Here is a 20,381-nt window from a genome sequence, read left to right on the forward strand (position 1 = left end):
TGTCGATGAAGACTGTGTGCAAGAAAGTGTGTTTGTACATGCAGATTACGGTTGGATGAAGACTGTGTGCAAGAAAGTGTGTTTGTACATGCAGATTACGGTTGGATGAAGACTGTGTGCAAGAAAGTGTGTTTGTACATGCAGATTACTGGTGGAGGTACTGTGGCTATTCTTATCAAGAGGGAGGAGGCTTGCAAGTCTTTCTGAAAAACACTGAACTGATTATGGATTGGTATACCAATGCAGATATCACAACTTGATCATCATTTGTCATTATAATTGTCATCGTGATTTTCATCAAAGCAGTTTCATCATAGTTATCGTTATCAAGTTCTTCCTTATTGTTGTTGTTACTACTATAATAATCATTACCACTGGTATCATCATCATCACTATAAACAAATATTCACTGTATATAATCCATGGCTACAGAGTACACCACTTAGATTCTAATTGCTGGTCTTGAAAGAGACAAACAGTATCAGCACAGATTGGTTTCCGCAGCAGTTTTAAGAATGACTCAGTTTCGGAGTCTTCATGGGCATATTTCTACTGAACACCAAAAATTTGCGGTGCTGCGAGGTGATTGGCTGTGATTTGTGATGATGCGTGGTGATGTACGGGGTCACCTCGAATTTTTCCTCAGTAGAAACACATCGGGTATTGAGTGATGTGACGTGATCTGTGGTCCTCCTTTTTAGATGGTAAATGCGAGGGACGATTTTCAGTAGAAACTCGGCAGGTACAAGATGCTACATAATCACTTGCCCGATTGCCCGGGGCAATTGAAAATCAAAGTCGGACAAGTGTTTTGGAACAATGAGAAAAAATGCGTGCCCGAATTGGGCAAGCAAAATGTTTTAAAGCCACCTTTTTTTTTCCTTTTTCCTCCCCACAAACTCACGTAAACCATACAGAAGCCCAAAGATAATGGCTGTTTAGTGATGCAATGCACATTTCAGCATCTTTCGAACACTTATGTGAAGAAGCCACAATGCAACACCAACAATTGATTGAACCAAGTTTGTTACTTTAATGTGTTAAAGCGTGCGAATCAACATGTGCTGTTTATTCAAACAATGTGTTTTATTAACCTCTTGACTTACAAAATATTTTCTTTATCATTTTCTGATATTTTTGGACTTTCTTTTTGGGCAAGTAAAATTCATGTCGAGGCAAGTGTTCTATAACAATTTGAAAATCTGCTTGCCTGACCAGACAAGTGGTATAGAATTGAAATTATGTAGTATCCTGGGGTTACAAAATTCTTGTTTGCGGTGTGCCATAAGTCTCAAATTATTCGGAGATTCTGCACATTATTCAGTTGATCATCACACACATGCTTGATATATGCATGTGTTCTATCAAGTGCTGTGTACATCTCTTCTTGCTGTAGGAGTGTAACATTTCCTAGACAAAGTATTTATCATGCTAGATTTTTTGTTTGAATATCATTATATCATGTCAACTAGACATTGGATCTGCAGCATTTTTTTATTACAAAGTGGCAGGAGATGGTAATGAAATGCATTAAAAAAAAAAAAAAAAAAAAAAAAAAAATTCTGTAGCCCATCAAAAGATGGCAGACGCCGTCATATGACAGGCTGGCATTAAAGACTCAGTTAGTAAAAATAGCTTAACTCTTTATGTGCCATGGTGGAAACCCCCTGTGTGCCACGTTATTCTGACACACGACGGTAGTCATGCGTTGAGAAAGAATTCTGTTTTTCCAATTTGTATAACTTCTACAAATTTCTGTTAAGCTGGACATAATAGTGAGCAAATTTAAGAGGAATGCCAAACTTTGCTCCTATAAACAATGTATAACAATTCTATTTTCAATTTTTCTTTTGAATTACCAGTTGCTACATTACTGTAAAGGTATGACTTTTGCACATAAAATAGTGACAGAAACTCAGAATGTACGCAAATCTAGTTGGGAACACCGCTTGATAGTCAATCACCACATAGATTGCAAGCCATATGTGAGAGGAACAAAAGCGCGAGATTAGCGATTTATCGATCGGTTTTGGCGGCTTTGTTTGTTGAGCAGAATATGCGAAGTTGGCACACCGTCGACTGAGCCGGACGTGCGAACGTGGCACATAAAGAGTTAAAGGCATTAATCAAGAACAAAATAAAATACCTACGCAAGGATTTTACAAAGTTGACAGACTAAATACTTCTGTGACCTAAAATACACGACTGCCTGGTTCACCACATTTTGCAAGTTCCCTCGCATTACAAATACATGTACCTTGCATCACCACATATCTTTGGATTGCTCAATAGAAACGGTTTGGGTAGTCTTTGAATGCAAGGTGATGCTGGTAACAAAAGACTTTGCGGTGATGCGAGGTGATATGAGGTGTCCAGTAGAAACACACCCTATGTCTGCCTAATGGTGCATCAAGTAATCGAGGGCATAAACAAGCTGGTCCAGCACCACTGTAGCCACTTGCATGCAACTCCTTCCACTGGTCAGTCATTTTAACACCTATAACATATATTGAAAGATAGCAGATCTTTTCTCATGTGTCATTTTCTCCTTTTCCTTATTTATTATTATTATTTTTTTATCAAGGTTTTAGCAAGCCTTGTTGTGGTTCTGGAATTCTGTGACATTAGCTTGTGGATTAAAAGTAATCAATGGAGTCCAGTATACAATGTGTACCTTGACCCTTTCAAACAAATAAGACTACTCTTGAATTTGAACAGTTGCCCTGTATCTCCCTTATAATTCTTGTAAATTCCCAGTTTGATGCGTGACTGTTGGCAGCCCTGCTAGTCCCTTGGGTCCTCTATGGAAAAATTCACCTTTTCATCACTTAATGAAAAACAAACAAAAAGTACATCCTGGCTGATTAGGACCCTGTTATATCAAGGTAGAGCTATAATTGATCCTGAAATCAATGATAACTCTGGCCCACTTAAATCAGTATTGATCAGTCATAAAGTCTCTGTTTTATGACGGGACTTCTAATGAATTGCAAGTTGTAATTGATTGCCAACTCATGTTGTTGATTTAGATATTAAGTAAATAAAATTTTTTTTTGATGTGCCGAGTTTTCCAGTTTTGCGATTTCCCTGAAATTTCTGTACACTCCTAAAGTGAAACAAACAAAGTAAAACAATAAAGAGAGGGGGAAGGGTTGATATTGCCTATTTGCCCTTTTAGCACAGGTGACTGAGCTTGCTGCAGTACAGTGCTAATACTCTGACAAACATCATTATGTGACCATGCACCACAAAACCAACAAAAAGTCGCATGCACTGATTTTGTGTTAATACTGAAAAAAGGTGAAATGGGTCAACCTTGCCAATCTTGAGTTTTTTTGCATTTTCTGAAAGGGCAATTCTTCTTCTACGTAATACTAAAGTTTGGGATCAAAAAACGAACAGGAACTTCTTTTTTTAGCAGTTTTTCTCGAACACTTTTTGTGGAATAGTGTGATTACCTGTAGGTGTTTCTCAGAGAGTCCTCTTTTCGTTTCTCAAAAGCCCTGTCCATGCTCTTCACTTTCAACTCCAATAACTTCTGAAAGAATGATGCTACTGCATTGAAAGTTGGCATTGATCATCTGCAGAATGTGTTGATAAAGCATGCTAAATGTCAGCTTAATCTGATAATCCCTTCATTGTTGTTGCCCCTGTGGTTAACATCCTGTTTTTTGTTCCGTTCATCGGACAGCTAGCATGGCTTGGTAAAGACTAAAGCACTTGAATAGACCTGTACTTCATAGCCTCTTTTCTCAGTTCACACTTTCCAGAATGTGTGCTTTCATTCCAATATTAGGATAGGTGAGAAGAGTCGGCCATTTGAATTGAGTTATATATCATTTTAAAGCTTAAAGTCTGCTCTTTCAGAGTCTGCTCTTAACTGAAAATCCATCTCTGGCAACTTTTTGTTAGTTTTGTGATGCAGGGTCACATATTAAACAACCCCCAGCATACAGTATTTGAATCTGCCTCATAAAGACTACACTTCCATATATTCTGACTTGAGGATTTTTGCAGTGTGACTGAAGGTGTATGATAGTCATGCATACCTTGATTTCTGGGACTTGCAATCAGTTACAAGCTTTGATATTTAAGCAGGCCCCAGATTTGGCAGGATGAATTCTTGGGTATTAACCTGTTGAGAACGGGCTGATTTTGCTACAACACGCACTTCCCATAGACATTTGCCCGAGTATACTCGGGACTCGTCCTCCACGGGTAAAAGGAAATGCCAAGTTCATTATAAATGTGCATGAGGTCCCAGAAGGGGGCCAAGGTAGGGCTTCTGAAAGCCAAAGTCCTGTCAAGTTCATGTATTGTTCATAGGTTCAGGAGTATTGGTAATTTTACCTTTTCAGGTAGAGCACACATTGTGAATGATTGTAGAGGCTTGTATTTTCTTGATAGCATGTATAAATTAGAGCCTTCCTTCCAAAGCAGGTTATCGGAGTGCCAACCATCTAATGTAGGAGAAATGACCTCTAGAAATATGTCATCATATGATGTCTTTGCATTTTGTTTGTGTGTGTGTTGTTGTCTGTAATGTTACATCTTTTGTCTGACATTTATCAGGCCACAGTTAGGTTGGTTGGCAAACACTACCTGCCAAAGGCTGATGGTGCGGTAGCTCTGTCTTTCTTGGTTGGACTCTTGAAGACTACAAAGGCTCATCTCAGCCAGGAAGACACCTCTATTCTCATCCAAGTGGTATAGAATAAATTCTCATTTTGAAATGGGTTTACCATTTTAACCTGTTAAAGACAGATTGATTTTGCTATAACAGGCATTTCTCATACACACTTGCCCAAGTATACTCGCAACTCGTCCTCGATGGGTTAAGTTGCAGTTTATTCTTAGCAAACGATGCAGAGTTACTGTACTTTTTAGTGTGATGCAGATTTTATCTGTTTATGCAGATGATCTGGCATTGCCCTTTTTAGCAGATCTGCATATTTCCACCTCCCAAGAATCATTCAAAATCTGAATGTGGATTGTTTGGAAGTTGCTTACAAATTTTATTTCACTATAAAATTATATTTAATTACTGTAACCAGTTATTATCCTTCACATTTTTTGTGTAATATATGGTACTGATTAAGTACTGATTGCCAAACATAAAACACCTTTGTCTCTAGATGTGTTCACAAAGCTGATACTTTCACAAGAATTTTCCTCAGCAGAAATGTAGAATAACATGAAATGATAAGCAAGCATGATTGAAGGGATGCTTTCTCTATTATGTTGTGTGGTGTAGTACTTTTCATGTAGAAGCCTGAATGTTGCATGGTATTACTCTGAGTGTGATCCCACATGAATATTTCTTCTTATATTCACACTTTGTTCTTCATACCAGCTCTTTGACAATGAATACAGCAGCAGACATATCCTTCATGCCACAAGATCTCTCTTCCTCCTGCCTGGATTTGAACAGGTTTGTTCGTTAGTAGCTTGGAGACCTAGGCTGTCCCAAACTGACAAGGAATAGATTTGCTGTCTTGGTTCATATCTCTCCTCTTTTTGACGTGTATCACTGAGTCAGTGTAATACCCTGTGCATGACAACAGCGCAACCTGCTATGCAGCACAGATCCAAGACATTGACAATAAAAGCGTCTTCTCCAGATCAAGCCTGGATCTTTTGTGATATCGAATGTAGATGCCCATATACTGGAAAGGTTAAAGTCATTATAGACAATTTGGGGGGGGGGGGATGACTCCCTTTGAACATTCAATAAATAGTCAACGCTTTAATCATATTGTAAACATTTCAGAATTTCAGATTTGCCACAAATTATCCATAGGAGAATGTAATACAGAGTTGTTCACATGTTCAAGTGTACATGTGGTTCCGTGGGGAACTGGAACACTGAAAACGTCAAGTTTTGTTTTCTTTTATTCCAGTTGTGCAAATAAATGTGGCGTGTTTGGAGGTGTATAATGATATGTTATGAGTGTTTGCAGATCTCTGAAGTGGTAGATGCATACACTCAAGAGTCCCCCTAGAGGCATGAATCAATGTCATATTGTCTGTCAACTCAAAAGCATCTACACAAGTGTAAGGCCACTGGGGCCTTTCCTTGTTGAAGAGAAGAGTCTATATTAGCAAGACATGTTTATTTTGTTAAAGCTGAGGTTATGTTTGTACTGAATGTCGCCGTGAAGCGAGTGTTTAAAAAGATGAGAAAAAAAAAAGTTCAAAAATTTATCATGAAATAAAGCATGAAGCTACCTTCAACACACAGAGAGTAGTGTCAAGATAAGATGAGATCATAATTATGATGAATAGCTGTGCAAGATTCCTCTTCTATCCTCCCCTGTTCCAGATACCAACAGAAATGTACTGTAGGTCCTACTTGAAAATGTTCTCCTTCTGTTTGTTGCTCTTTATTCAAATTTCAGGATATCTTGCCAAGTCTTTGTGAGTACTGCCATGCAAAAATGGCATCCCAAGATGAAGTGGAGACAGTGTTGTTCACCATGACAAAGCTCATAGTGCTGAAGAGTCCACAAGTTGAGGTTGGGTCTGACTTGGTAGACTACATACCATACTGCATAGACTTCAGTAGGCACATCCAAATCAGGTGAAATTGACTTCCATTTCGTACACCTACCTGAGTGTGATTCATCAGTGATTTACTTTTGTTACGCATCTTTCATTATTAGAGAATGTCAGTTTTACTCATATGTAGTTCGAGCAGTGAATACAGGCATAACAGCCTTAATCAAATTTCCCTTTTTTAAGTGCATGTTAAACTAGTCATTGCATGAGTTGATTGGAAATGAATATTTCTTAGCTTTCCATTGAAGTGAATTCCTTCATATCACTTCGGATGTTTAGATAAAATTTGTAATTTATATGCCTTATTCTAATAACTTTTTTCTTCTCTGGTGTATCATGTTGTCTCTCAGTTTGGTGAAGCAAAAAAAGTTGCAGCGGAAATCTCCGAGTCCCCCAAATTTCCCTGATCATCTGATGTCCTGCTTGGAGACTGCCTTGTCCTCCAGTCTGACCAGTGATGACCACTTTCATGACCTGTGGGCTGCACTGGTGTGCATTCCGCATGTCAAGTATGTATGGTGATCCGGACAAGGAATCACACCTACCTCTCCTCTTTTTGAAAACTGAAAAACCAAATACTTCTCAGAATTTCATGTATGGTAATTCATGACATTTTTGTGATTGTGTCACCACCTCGTGTAGTGTTGCACGTTTGTCTTTGGTATGCAGTATTCATGTCAACAATTAATATACAGCTGTTACGGAACAAATTACATTGTTTTATACATCACACAAACAAAATTGGCCGTTAGAAAAAAAAAAGTTTGTAATGTTTTGCAAAAATTTCTGTCTGTTCTTTAATGTATGCTATTCTGAATTGTTGAATAATGCAGTTATTGTAAATGATGGTTCCCTTCAGCTTCATATTTCCAGTTTCTACATGGTGTATGTTTTATTTTGAATGATCAATTCACATCCTTGTGATTTCATGGGCCAAATGCTTACAGTGTAATTCTCTCTGCAGACCTCTAGATCACTCAAAGTGCCAATCCAGAATCCAGGATATCATTTTAAGGCTAGTGCAAACTTTGGATGAGGAAACAGCAGAGAAAAAAGGTACAGCAATTCTAACTCTTTGTTTTCATCAAGGAGCTATAAATAGCTCCTTGTTTTCATGAAATCCAAGAGTTTGTATATACCTATTGACATTGATAGAGTGCACGAGACTTTGAAGCCCTACTGTGTTTGATTTGCACATGGTGAATTAACCCAAAGAATTGAGTTTTTCCTTTCATATCCCTCTTAACCCTAAAAGGGTTGCGGGAGGGGGGGGGGGGGGGGTTGGGGGGAGGTAGCAGAATCCTCCCCCCCCCCTTGACGTTTCATGCAATAATTCTGTCATGCGAGGTCTCATCATGAGGCTTCTTGACTTTCTTTGTTCAAGTCTCTTGCAACTTTTGAGACCAAAAGTCCGCACGTACTTTTACAAAGCCACTACCATATTTGTATTACTGCATGTCACCCAAAACGGGCACATGTTTTGTAATTCTGTGTACATTTCATATGGAAAAAAGTGCTCTGTCATGAAACTCTTAAAATCCTGATTATTTTTACTGTTAATCGCTTTGATTGATTAATTTTATGCTAATTATGGTGGAAAAGTGGTCAGTGACAATTTCCATTGAAAAAAACTAAGAAAAAACAAAAGTCAAAAACAGAAATATGCAAGAAATTCCAAGAACAATGAAATATATAAGAATTGAAATGACTTTTGGAAGTTTTTGTAATGTACAGCTGTTGAATATGTTAAAACGTACATACAAACCAAAAAAGTAGACTCTTAGTGCTTTTAATTAGGCTAAAATGAGATCTTTGGCTTAATTCGCATAATCAATTGATTAAAATGAGAAAGTGATATTTTCAAAAAATCTTAAGACACGATCTTGTAAACTACAACGTGGGTGTCACACATGCCAAAGTTCATCGCGATCGCACCTTCAGTCTTCTAAATTCCTATAGACTTTAAACGAGACCCATCCAGTTTCTTTAAGCAATAGATTAATGTAAATAATGACAGTATTCATGTATGACTTGTGTAAGTAAAGAGTATTGTCTCAGTTTGTCATTGTGCAAGTGATGTAATGTTTGGTACCCTTGGGTACCAACTTCAAATTTTGTTGGACTATTATTATTATTATTTTTTTTTTTTTTGTGATGCTGTTAACCTGGGTTACCAAATACAGGTGAAAGGGATTTTTAGTGCTTTGTGCCACTCAATCCACACGTATATTTGGGTTTCATTCCTCTTTTAAAAGGGCATTCAACTGTGTGTGCTCTGTGCATTGATCAAACACTGAGCAAAAACTTTTCAAACTTCTGTATTATGATAATCCATTTTTCTTTATTGTGGTAAGGACCTTGTTTGATCAAGTTTATTCCATGTGAAGTCATCCATATTGTGTTTATATCTCTATCTCTATCACTATATTTTTCTGAAAAGCTAAATTGGCACATGGATATACACACATGTACTATTGTTCTTCTACTTCACTAGATGAGAAGGCCTATGTCCTATCAGCAGCCATTCAGTCTCTTCTTCTCATCTCCAAGTCGCACCATCCCACTGATGTTCTCAAGATGTCCCTTGTCCGTTCACTCCTCAGGTAAACATAATTGTGACATATCTCTCTACCAGTGCACCTACATGTATCAATGTTTGTTGTAATAGCTTTAAAGTTGCATGTTATGGCTTCTACTCTCCCTTTAAATCTTTCCTGAGACTGTGAGGCGACCTTTGTGCTCTCATTAACAGTCCTAACATGACTTGCTCTCCTTTGATTCTCTCCCTTCTGTCATTAGGACTTGCCCCACTTCTTGTCACATTCTACTTGCAACCAGCTGTTACTTCAGTCTCTGTGAAGTATTTGGACCCGGCAGTAAAGCGGAGGGGATCGTGACAGCTGACACCCTGAAAGACCTTTACCCCCTTTTTGAGCAGAACCTGTTGGCATCATCTAGTCGGGTAATGAATACAGCATGTCCTCTTGATAATAATTAATTAAAGGTGTTTGTGTTTGGTTATATAGGTTTATTGTGCTTGCTGTAGTGTCTTGACTATTAAGCACCAATAAATCAAACTTTGTAATGCCAAGTACTGTGAGCAGTACATGTAGGAATTCATACAATTGTGTATTAGGTGAACTTGACGTAATCCAAGACAGGTTCAAAGATTAATTTCTGTGTGTAAACTTCACAGTATTTTGCAGTAATCATGGAATGTTTGAAATGATCGCAAATGATACTTAGAAATACATGCGTGAAATGCAAAGGTCAAAGTCAAACTTGAAATTTTATCATCAGTGTGGATTAATCTACAAAATATTTCAATACTGGCATTCAATCAAAGTTTTAAGTGAATTCTGACAGCAAGATCCAGGTATTTACTGGATAGTTGTGTCTGAAATTTAATAAGGAATGAAAGAAGCAAACCTCTAGGATTACAATTACAATTTGTGATTTGTTATTACTATTATTTAAAAAAACAGTTAAAACTGGAAGTACAAACATTTTAAATCTAATTCAATCTAATTCAATTTAAGTGTCAACAAATGAATAAGTACAGCGGATTATTTTCATCCTTTGTGTGAGATACATATAATTAACAATTGGTATAACTAGCAAGTTTACATGTAGGTTGATTCAGAGAATTTTTATTGGATTTTCCAATATTTCTCATGCATTTACTTGGTGTTTTACCAAATTTTCCTGATTCACTAAATCAACACATATGTTTGGGAAAATTCTCTTCTAAGTTCAACTTAGAATACTGAGAGAATAAAACAAACAAAAAGCTCAGAAATGAGATATCATTGGCAGCTAGCAATTACAAAATCTTTAAACAATTATCAACAAATCAGACAAACAATTCCAGCTGCTGCAAATGAGTAAAGTTAAAGGCCGTGTCACACCAGCCTTGCGTGCGACTTGCAAAGAACAATTTTGACTACCCGGAGGTCCCCGTAGATGATCCGCACATGACAGTACCTAGCATGTATCTCAAAAGTAGTCGCCCGGAGGTGCGCACGCATATTTTTTTACCCGCAATCGTGTTTAGGCCCTGTCACACCTTTCCGGGCAAGCTACTCGGACTTGTTCTACGTGTAGGGATTTTCTAGCATACCGCACATTCCTGAGGGCGGAAAAGGATTTGTGGGAGTCAGCGCATGTGTCTTACTTGCTGGACGCGTTATACTTGCAAGTATACTGTGTGACCTTTGTACCAGTCGCGTGGGGGCTGACAACTCAGTGAAGGAATTCCTCTAATGGAATGGCTGAAATCTCACAGAATTTCATTATCTTGGCTGCATATGGGACTGCAAAGTACCTGCGTGGGAATTGCCTGGGAAGTACTGCCGCTAAGGGTCTCCTACTGGCGTTCTGCATGGACCTCTACGGGCATTCCCGCGACTCACCTGGAAAAAAATTTGGTCATGCTCAAAACTTGGCTGCGGTTAAATCGGACTTGCGTGAGCACCTCCGGGCAACTACGCCCTAGATACTGTCAGGTGCGGACCAACTGCGGAGAGCTGCGGGGAGTAAATTTGTTTCCCCGCAAGTCAAGCCGCAGAAGTTCCCCCGTACGGTATGACAAGGCATGAATGAAAATTGCAAACATTCTTGTTCGCCCGCTGAAAATCTTCTACGTGCTGGAAACTACCTCCTCGCCACAAGCCCGCGTAGCTTGCCCGGAATGGTGTGACACGGCCTTAAGAGATGGAGACATATTGATTTTACTGGTTATGAATGAGACTAATAAATACCCTGCTGTCTGTTATAAAACATGCTACAGAGAGAGAGAAGAATAAGTAGGCATAGCTCTGAGCCTTGTCACAACTTTCATGTTTACATTGTCCTATAGTCTATGAATACTGGAGGTAATGAAATGCAGTCATACAGACCACTATAAAGCAGTTGTTTATATATTGTAAGCAGTTGATGATATACACAAAGAGCTACATGTGAAAATGCACAATTGTTTCTTGGAGTTCATTTTGGTGTCCTTGTTAAAGAAGACATCAGTTTGCCTGCAAAACCAGTGCCATTTCCAAAAGTGTAGTTTTATTCTCAAACTATAACTGTCAAAAATAGCCCCCTCAACATTTTTCAAAGCAAAAAGTTTTCAAGCAGAAATTTCGCAACTATTTTTTCCACATCTCGTACACATTTTAAGACCCTGTTTGCAAAGATCAGGGATACAGTTGCAGAGATAAAGTGCATATTGGTGACCAACATTACAAACAAGGGTTGTTGCGGCACAAATTGTCTCCCCTGCACAAATTGTCGCCCCCGGCACAGGGCGACAATTTGTGCAGGGATCGACGGCCAGGCGACAAATTTTGCTGCTCGTGCAGTTCCCAATTTTTGACATCAATGGCGACAATTTGTGCAGGTAAAATGAAATGTAGCTGCACAAATTGTTGTCGGTCGTTGTCCTCAAGCTGCAGAAGATAATGCTAAGATGCACTACAAATTGTGTGGTTGGGTTGGGTGTTCCTGTGTTTGGATAGGGTCGGTATGACTGGTAAATGTGAAGTGTATGTGTGTGTGTGTGTGTGGGGGGGGGGGGCTGCATGGTACGTGTTGTGTCCTTCAAACCCACACCCCATCCATCCACTCCTCCTCTTCACGTGCACCCCACACATACATACATACACACACACAAATACAGTGTACACACATCCTCAAGTGACTTTTTACATGGCTTTTTTGCATGGATGTAGCCATGTAAGTTATGTGTTGGTATTCCAATGCCTATATGAAGAATGATATTACCCCCTAAATGTGCTTTGAGGGCAGGCGACAATTTGTGCCGTCAGCCCTCTGCACAAATTGTTGCCAGGCGACAAATTGTGCAGGGGTGACAAATTGTGCCGCAGCAAAGGGTGGTTTCCAATGATTTTTGTATGTACCCCCGCAAATATGATTCTTCTTTTGGGGGGGGGGGGCACAGTAGCTCCATCCCCCACAACATTTTATGCGATAATTTCTCTTAAGAAAAAAATGTGTATTTAAAAAAGAAAATAAATATATAAAACTCACACTGAAATTTAACCCAGTTTTAAATAGCGTGGGCTATATAGGGTAAAGTGTGTAACACCATCATGTTCTATCATTTATCTCTATCATGGTAAACACCTCTCCACAAGAGATGTAATACTAGTATCTCTCTTTGGATTGTCTTTTAGATCCGGAGGCTAACGCTGCAGATTCTCAACAATTTGCCAGTCACTTTGCCAAGTTCCCAAGACCATGTAAGTGACTGTACACCACATCCTGTAAATTTTATGAGCCTGCAGTTTTCTTACATGATACAAGAGACTGTTTGTAATAACACTCTGTGTTTGGTTGAAAGAAGAGGTACTTGTAATAAAAACAATATTGTATAGGAGGAAGAGAGGTTTGCTGTAACACCATGTGTATGTAGTCCTCGAAAGAACTGTTTGGTGAAAGAAGACCATAGAAAAAGAAAAGCGGAGGAGGGAAGCGACGTAGGGAGTGTGTAAAGAAGGCAAATAGTGACAGTCAAAGGGCAGTGGTGAGCTGGAAGGTGAGATTTCACTAATGGAGATGGGAGAATAGGAAACAGGGACATTTGAAAGGAAGAATAGAGTGAGAGTCGGGCAAGGGGGTTTGAAAGTTGATGGGGGAGAATGATGCACCAGAAAAGAAGGAGAAGAGAGGTTAAAGGGGAAGGTTGGAAAATTGTGGAGATGAGAGAGAGAAATGTGAGGATGTGAACTTCTCAACAGTGTGAGAGAATGAAACTGATATTAAAACAATAACGAATGTGATCACTTGTGTAAGTAAAAATGCATATTTCTTGGATGTCTCTTTGATGCATGGCTTCTTTCTGCCATTTATTGAAATGATTGTGCTGGTTTCAGAGTGGTTGTCAAACAAAATCTTCAAAGTTCACTTTTTTGGAGATTAGGCAGGAAGAAAAAAAAACCTGCCGTTGAGAAAGATTGACCTACCCAAAATCATTTCTTGTGATGTTACAGGAATTTTGATGTAGACTTTGCTTGTCCAACAAAGGCTTTGTATTGAATTGGTGAAGGGAGGCTTCTGTGTGTGGTACATGTACGTGACCATATTCTTGCCCAAGGCTGTGCAGTGTCACATTACCTTATGACAAGAATTGTCATAACAAAGTGATGTTTTTCCTTCTCAGCCACTTCCGCAGGTCTCCATCTTCAGGCTTTGTCTCCAAGCAGAGGAAACACCTGTTGCCGTCGAGACATACCGAGACAGATTGAAATGCTTGAGGAAGCTAGAACACACCCTGGCCAAGCACAACATCCCTGTTGGCAACTTTGAAAGTGTGAGCATCTCAGCAGACATATCAAAGAGCTTTCTCTTCCTTTGAATCTGTATGTTATATGTCTCTGTCAGTCAGTGAGTGATGTCTTGCACCTTTCCTACTTGAAAACTCTCTCTCTCTCACTGTAGATTCACTATATTTCATATAATTATGTAAATCTCTGTTAGAACTCAGTATCTTTGTTAAAGGGAACAGTCAAAGAAAATTAACCATTTAGCACAAATTTATATGCTGTACTTATGCTACAATCTTGGAAAGGACAAAATGTAACACTTTTGCTCATTCCACAATAGGGAATGCAACAAGAGCAAAGAGAAAATTCATATGATGTCTGCGGTAATGCAAGCACTTCAGATGAATTTGGGGAATTTCAGCGAAAATTTTACTGACTTCATAAAATAGGCCAATCTGACAGCAGCAGATGATGTGTTACAGCTGAAACACAAATCATAAGTGCATTTATTGCTACTGAGGAAGATGTTAAATTACTTTGAAAGAAAAGTGGCACCGAACGCTGCTATATGAGTGCCCAGCTTAGAAACCATCACTGGAAAGGCATATTAAGATTTTAAAATGCAAGGGCCATCGCATTTTCGAGCTTGAAAAGCCCGTCTAATGGGGAACGCAAATTAACAGCAATCACCTGGCGCGGCCAGTGCAGCTGAATGTATAACTCAAACAGACTTAATAAGGCCAAGTGAATGCTGACTATGGCTTTTGCCGAAGTGCTCTGGGGCGGACAAGTGCATGAGAGACGTGGAATTTTACCTTCTATTTTATATATTGTTGTTACTGTTGATGTTTTTTAAAACAGATCATTCAAATGACATGGAAAAGCATAAAATTCACTTTTCACTGGTATGGCATTTATCCTGGCTATCAAAATACCAATGAAGAGTTCACCAAGGAAAACAACACCTTTGAACCTGCGCATTGTCTGTAGGATTTAGTCTGCTTTTGCTTGCTGGTTTCATTAAGTGACATCACAAATATCAGGCGTGTCTGGCGAGTTTCAGAAAGTTTTCGGAATAGAAAGGAGAATGGTATTTGACTACCTTATTGTCTGTATGTCTCCCTTTACAAATCTTTTCTGTGAGGTCGTGAATTGTAATAACTGGTGCTGGCTTAAACTCTATTTGCAATTTCATTAAATATTATTCATGTTTGATATCTTTGAATTAGCAGTTGTGTTATGATTTTCCATGTATAGAACAGCATTCAAGATGATCATGACTTCTGTAGGAAATGATCAGAGATTCATTCCTTCAGTCATTCAATCATACAGCTGCAACAACAAAAATCAGCTGAAACACTAACTGCAATCATGGTAATTTGTTATATCCAACTTTACTTCTTTTTTGTGTGAATGCATTGCATTGCTTTATCGTGAAAAGCAGCTGAAAATTAATGATTCATCAATGAAGCATATTTGCAAGAACTTTAAGAAGTTTGTATTTATTGAGGGATTCGATCAAAATGTGCATTTTTGAGAGTCTTCCTCAAATATATAAACAAATTGCTTGTATAATGCTAAAAATTATTATTGTTTGTTTTTTTTTTATTGCTTGTACTACATGTTTCTTTTGATTACAGGTGCCACTGAGATACCTGATCAGTCAGCTCTATGTGAACTTCCAGCTGCTATGGGATCCTGTTGGAGATATAATCAAGTGAGCAACCACCCCCTTACCAAACTGGCATACAAAGTCCTGATAGCTTCCATGATCAGTTTCTATTTCCTTCAACGAACTTCATTCGAAACACCCTCCTTTGGTGTCCTTCGTTAAATATTCTATTAATTATGTTAGCATGGAATAGATAACTTCCATGTGTCCTTTGTTTCAAATTTAAGATCATCCATCATACTGGTTTGATGATCAGAAAATGTTCCTTTATCTTGTAGGTGTATGTGTGTGTATGTGTGTGTGGAAGTGTATTGCATATTCATGCATTACCTTTATGCTTACAAGACAGAGGGGTGGTTTCTTTCTAAACATGTACATTATTGTGCAGCTCTGTTGAACAGATGCTAGTCATTAGAAGAATCTACTTCATGCTCAGACTCCCAGCAAAGGTTTGTGAAGTGGGGACTATGGAGAGAGAGTGGTGCAGATCAGACAGTTAGAGCCGTTTTTAACCTGTTGAGGACAATTCACAAGTATACTCTGGCAAGTGTCTATGGGAAATGCGTGTTGTAGCAAAATCAGCCCATCCTCAACAGGTTATAGTTGATTGGTTTTATGAGCTGCCATTTAAATTGCTGTGGTGTCAAATATTTTCAAGCCACTACTCAGGCACACAGCAGGCCTGAACTTACCAGTAACTGTGATATTCCTACTTAATATTCTGTCTTTGTCCATGTATGGTTTGATTGTCTACAGAACTCATGCTTATGGGATGGACAAGAAGCTGTTTTGGGACGTTTACTCTCAGGCCCTGCACAGTGCTGCATCTCACACAGAACAAAACCTCTTCTACATCCGGTCCACTCAGATGCACCAAACACAACACATAGATGCATCAATCAACTCTGACATCACAGAGGTGTCCAGTCTCCCAGGGCTGTTTTCTCGTTGCCAAGGTGATGCCAGTAGCAGCATTGATCGTCCAGACCATGGAAATTTCCGAAGGCTACTCTGGAAGACAATGGAGAACTTCCCAAACCGGGCTGAGGGGCGCTCAAGAGAGCTCTCTCCTCTTCTCCTTAGATTCATGAAGTAAGATTTGAGCAAGTTTGATTCCTTTCTTAGATGTTTTTGTGGAATGTGCGAGTTGATTATGAACTAGTGTCAGATAGTTAAAAGCATCTTTTTATGATAAAATGTGATTGTACATCAAAACTGTTGATATATCAGTCTGCTGATGAATGGTGTTTTATGGAGAAACCAGTGGAGGAAGAATTTATTTACAGTAAATGTTTGCCAAAGGTATCTGAGAATGAATATATGAAGCAAACATGATTGTACAGTGAATGATGAGTAAGTAAAGAAGATTGAGTATAGGAAGGGTCAGAGAGGGAAACATGAAAATTTAAAGGGACTTTTTTGGAATAGATTTGTAGAATATTATTTCTCAGCTATTTGTCTTGTATGATCAAATGTGAACTTGAAACAGTTTTAGCTGTCATGAGATCTGTTTCACTTCTCCACTTACCTCGTGTCCTGTTCTCTTGTTCTGCAGGAAGGAGTTATATGTGACGGATGTAAGCAATGCTCCTACTCAGAATCTTTATCAGGTCAAAGGTCAGCCAAAGGACCAAGTGACTGAGAGTGAAGAGGAAGGTGGGGATGTGAAAGGGAAGAAGAAACGACCCATGAACAAGTGAGCAAATTTACTGATACAGGATATGAGAAAGCATATATGTAAGAGCTAGTTGGTAATCATAGGTGTACAAGTTAACGATTAGTTAATGAGTAATTAAGTATTGATAATTTGCTAAATGCAGTCATGTGATTATAAAGTCAATATTCCCGCTCACAGTCATTTAAAACTCACTTTAAGTTAGGAAACAAACTCTCATGCTGATACAAAAAAAAAACAACAACAACAAACAAACATGCAAACAAACCACCAACTACCCAGCAAACTCTTTATAAAGTAAACATAATGGTAAGATGCTATCAATTTCACTCATTTCAATATTCGTTGCTAGGTATTACTTTGTAGTAGGTTACCCTAGGGCACAACCTGTCTGCATGCATTGTAATTTCCTGTGTTGTATTAATTATAACGGGGCACTCTCTAGCTAGCTAAAGGCATTAATGTGCTCTGTGTTCAGCCCAGTGTCTCTGTATATCCCTGTCACATTCTGAAAAAAAAAAAGTAAAATGAGAATATCTGTCTATCCTGGTAAAGGCAGAATCTATTCATCCTGCACACATCACAAAATCTATTCATCCTGCACCATATCTTACACTTATTGTAGCTATTTCTGTACAAATATCTCAAAGCTCTGTGTATGGAGACTTGGTACTACAAAACTGGCATGGTAAATGCTCTCAGGTTGCATTATGGGGAATATGCACAAGTTGCAGGATTGTAACAGAGTTGTAGCTAGGACCATGCTTCCCTTTGTTTAAGGAATCAGTGTTGAGATGAGCTTTGGACAGAAAAGAGAGTGTATGTCTGTCAGCGCAGATAGAATTGAATGTCAGCCACTACCATGCATGTAGTATACAATGATACTGAGTGTCATAAGGTCAAAGCTGTATATTGCGTCAGTAGGATATTTCCAGCAGGTTTCTTTCTGTTCATTACATAATTCTTTCTTCATTGAATTGATCTTGTTAAGTCTTGCTCCAGTTTTGATTATCACTGACATTTGTCAATCAAAAAACCTTTGTGAGGACAGTTTTTTCCACAGTCTTTGACCAATTAATGCATTTGTTTGACCACAGGGCATTGGTAGCTCATCTCAACCTCTTCAGCAAGTTCAAAGACCCCAAGTCTCTGTACCTCGAACCTGAGCTCAGGCAGCTCTACTTGAATGTGAGTTGTAATTGTGGCCCAGTACGTTTAGCTTTGGAAACTATTATGACACACGATTTAGTGTGATTAATCATGGCACAATCCTGTCATTTCTCAATATCAGAGCACTTTCTTCAAAATATTCATTAATGACGAAAGAATTGAAGTACTCTTCCTGTCACATTTGATGATATGACTTTTAGAAAACCTCTCTGTTGATATTATTAAAGTGCATACTGGGTTTATGGAGCACAGCTTCCTGATGCTGCCGTTAATAGATATTCCATGGATTTGCTTACCTATTTCCTTGTCTATTGTGTGAATACTACATGACAAGGGAATGTTTTTAATGTAAATATTGGAAGAAACTACCTTCAGAGTTTCATGATGAGCTTGGGCATTTCCTGTTATTTCTTTTGAATTTACCTGTAGTGTATGCACACATTCTGAAATTTTTCTTTTAAGTTACACCATTACAATTTTTCAGTATAAACTACAAAAAAAAAAAAATAAGTTAAACTAAATGATAGAAACTTGAAAAACAAATCACATATCTACTTTTTTTTTCATGGAACTTGCTTTAGTTGTTAGCCAATCGCAACCCTGATGTTCAAAAGGCTGCCCTTGCCTGTCTCTACACCTACAACTACAAGTATTTGAGTCCGTACAGAGAGAATCTGGACCAGCTGATGGATGATAAGTTATTTAGAGATGCCCTGGTCCACTTTGGGATTGACACAACCTCTGGCATCGTGAACCCTGTAGACAGAGAAGGCCTGTTACCTGTGCTCCTAAGGTGAGGATCAGACAGTGTGTCATTTGAAATATGTGAATGCTGCCAGAAAGTCACTTTTGAGCTCTTGGTCATCTTGGCTAATTTTGCTTCTTAGTCACTAAGTCTGCAGTAAGATGTTTTTCATTTGACTGCGCATGATAATCTTGCCCTTCCTAGTTTGTTTTACTTGATGTAATTTTGTTCTATTTGTCATTTCTTGTTGTTGTTGTTTTTTAGTGATTATAAGGTGTCTCTGTTTATTTGTTTGTTTGTTTTGTTCTTTTGTTTTTTTCCCCTGGTGCAGCATGGTAGCCCTCAGAGTAACAGGAAGCTCAGGCAACTGCAATGTTTTACTGTTGTGGCACCATCAATAGAGATATTAAAGATTACATAGCATCCTCAATTGATTAATTTATTACATTGCTTCTTTTGTTTTGTAAAGTTTTTTTTTTTTCTTAGTATATTGCTGTACTTCTGCTATGATTGTAAAAAATTGTTGTCAATTAATGCTAATTATGTGACGGTAGAGGTGATGCTTGTTACATATCACAAAGTGTTGACTGCTTCGCAGAGGTTTGTGTTTTAGTCGTCACCCTTCTATTTTATCTCAAGTTCCTTTTAGATTTAAATATGATTCTACAAAATCAAACGGTTTCTTGTTGACATCAAACTCTTGTACCCCAGAATCCTCTACGGGAAGATGTTGAGTAAGACAGGGCCAGGAACCCAAGGCAAGAGTGGCATCGCAACAAGACGGTCAGTCATCTTGAGATTCATTGCTGGCTCCAGTGCAGCTGAGATGAAGGTCTTCATCGATCTGGTGTTGGAGCCATGCCAGCACCTCATCCAAGGTGACTGTCCAAGGATGACCTACAGAGGGCAGGGTATTTGTAGGGTGTAGTTGTTCATGTCTCACACACCACTTCCTGTCAATATCTTGTATGCAGTACAGGGGTAGAGACTGATATTATTTACCCCAGCCCCATTCCTGCTTAGGATTAAATATTGTTTATTGTGTAGAGAACAGTATGAAGTAGATATTTGATAGTCTCAAGTTCTGTGTTCATAAAGGAGAGTTTACAAAAATTCCATGTAGTTGACAACAGATACTTAATAGTTTTGTTTCGTCAGAATATGTGTATTGTAAATCAACTAGTATGAAATATTGTCTCTCAATATGGAAATGAATTTCAGGGACTTTTTATTCCACTATCATTTATCGTGTGAAATGAAAGCAGTGTGGAGGGAAAGAGCACAGAC

The 20,381-nt window shown here is 38.5% G+C and overlaps 1 protein-coding gene across 1 annotated transcript in view; it reads left to right on the forward strand.

Annotated features, from left to right (window-relative positions):
- The window catches only part of LOC140228798 (small subunit processome component 20 homolog), a 121,814-nt gene that overhangs the window by 63,275 nt on the left and 38,158 nt on the right, over nucleotides 1-20,381 (forward strand). The window contains exons 10-24 of the mRNA XM_072309071.1: nucleotides 4,573-4,707; nucleotides 5,354-5,431; nucleotides 6,399-6,580; nucleotides 6,909-7,067; nucleotides 7,523-7,614; nucleotides 9,053-9,161; nucleotides 9,358-9,520; nucleotides 12,744-12,809; nucleotides 13,730-13,879; nucleotides 15,473-15,549; nucleotides 16,261-16,596; nucleotides 17,060-17,200; nucleotides 18,277-18,367; nucleotides 18,931-19,142; nucleotides 19,806-20,011. Coding sequence (XP_072165172.1) covers nucleotides 4,573-4,707; nucleotides 5,354-5,431; nucleotides 6,399-6,580; nucleotides 6,909-7,067; nucleotides 7,523-7,614; nucleotides 9,053-9,161; nucleotides 9,358-9,520; nucleotides 12,744-12,809; nucleotides 13,730-13,879; nucleotides 15,473-15,549; nucleotides 16,261-16,596; nucleotides 17,060-17,200; nucleotides 18,277-18,367; nucleotides 18,931-19,142; nucleotides 19,806-20,011 — 2,197 coding nt within the window. The remainder of the gene's footprint in view (nucleotides 1-4,572; nucleotides 4,708-5,353; nucleotides 5,432-6,398; nucleotides 6,581-6,908; nucleotides 7,068-7,522; nucleotides 7,615-9,052; nucleotides 9,162-9,357; nucleotides 9,521-12,743; nucleotides 12,810-13,729; nucleotides 13,880-15,472; nucleotides 15,550-16,260; nucleotides 16,597-17,059; nucleotides 17,201-18,276; nucleotides 18,368-18,930; nucleotides 19,143-19,805; nucleotides 20,012-20,381) is intronic.

This window comes from Diadema setosum, chromosome 5 (assembly GCF_964275005.1).
Source record: "Diadema setosum chromosome 5, eeDiaSeto1, whole genome shotgun sequence".
Classification (NCBI taxonomy): Eukaryota; Metazoa; Echinodermata; class Echinoidea; order Diadematoida; family Diadematidae; genus Diadema; species Diadema setosum.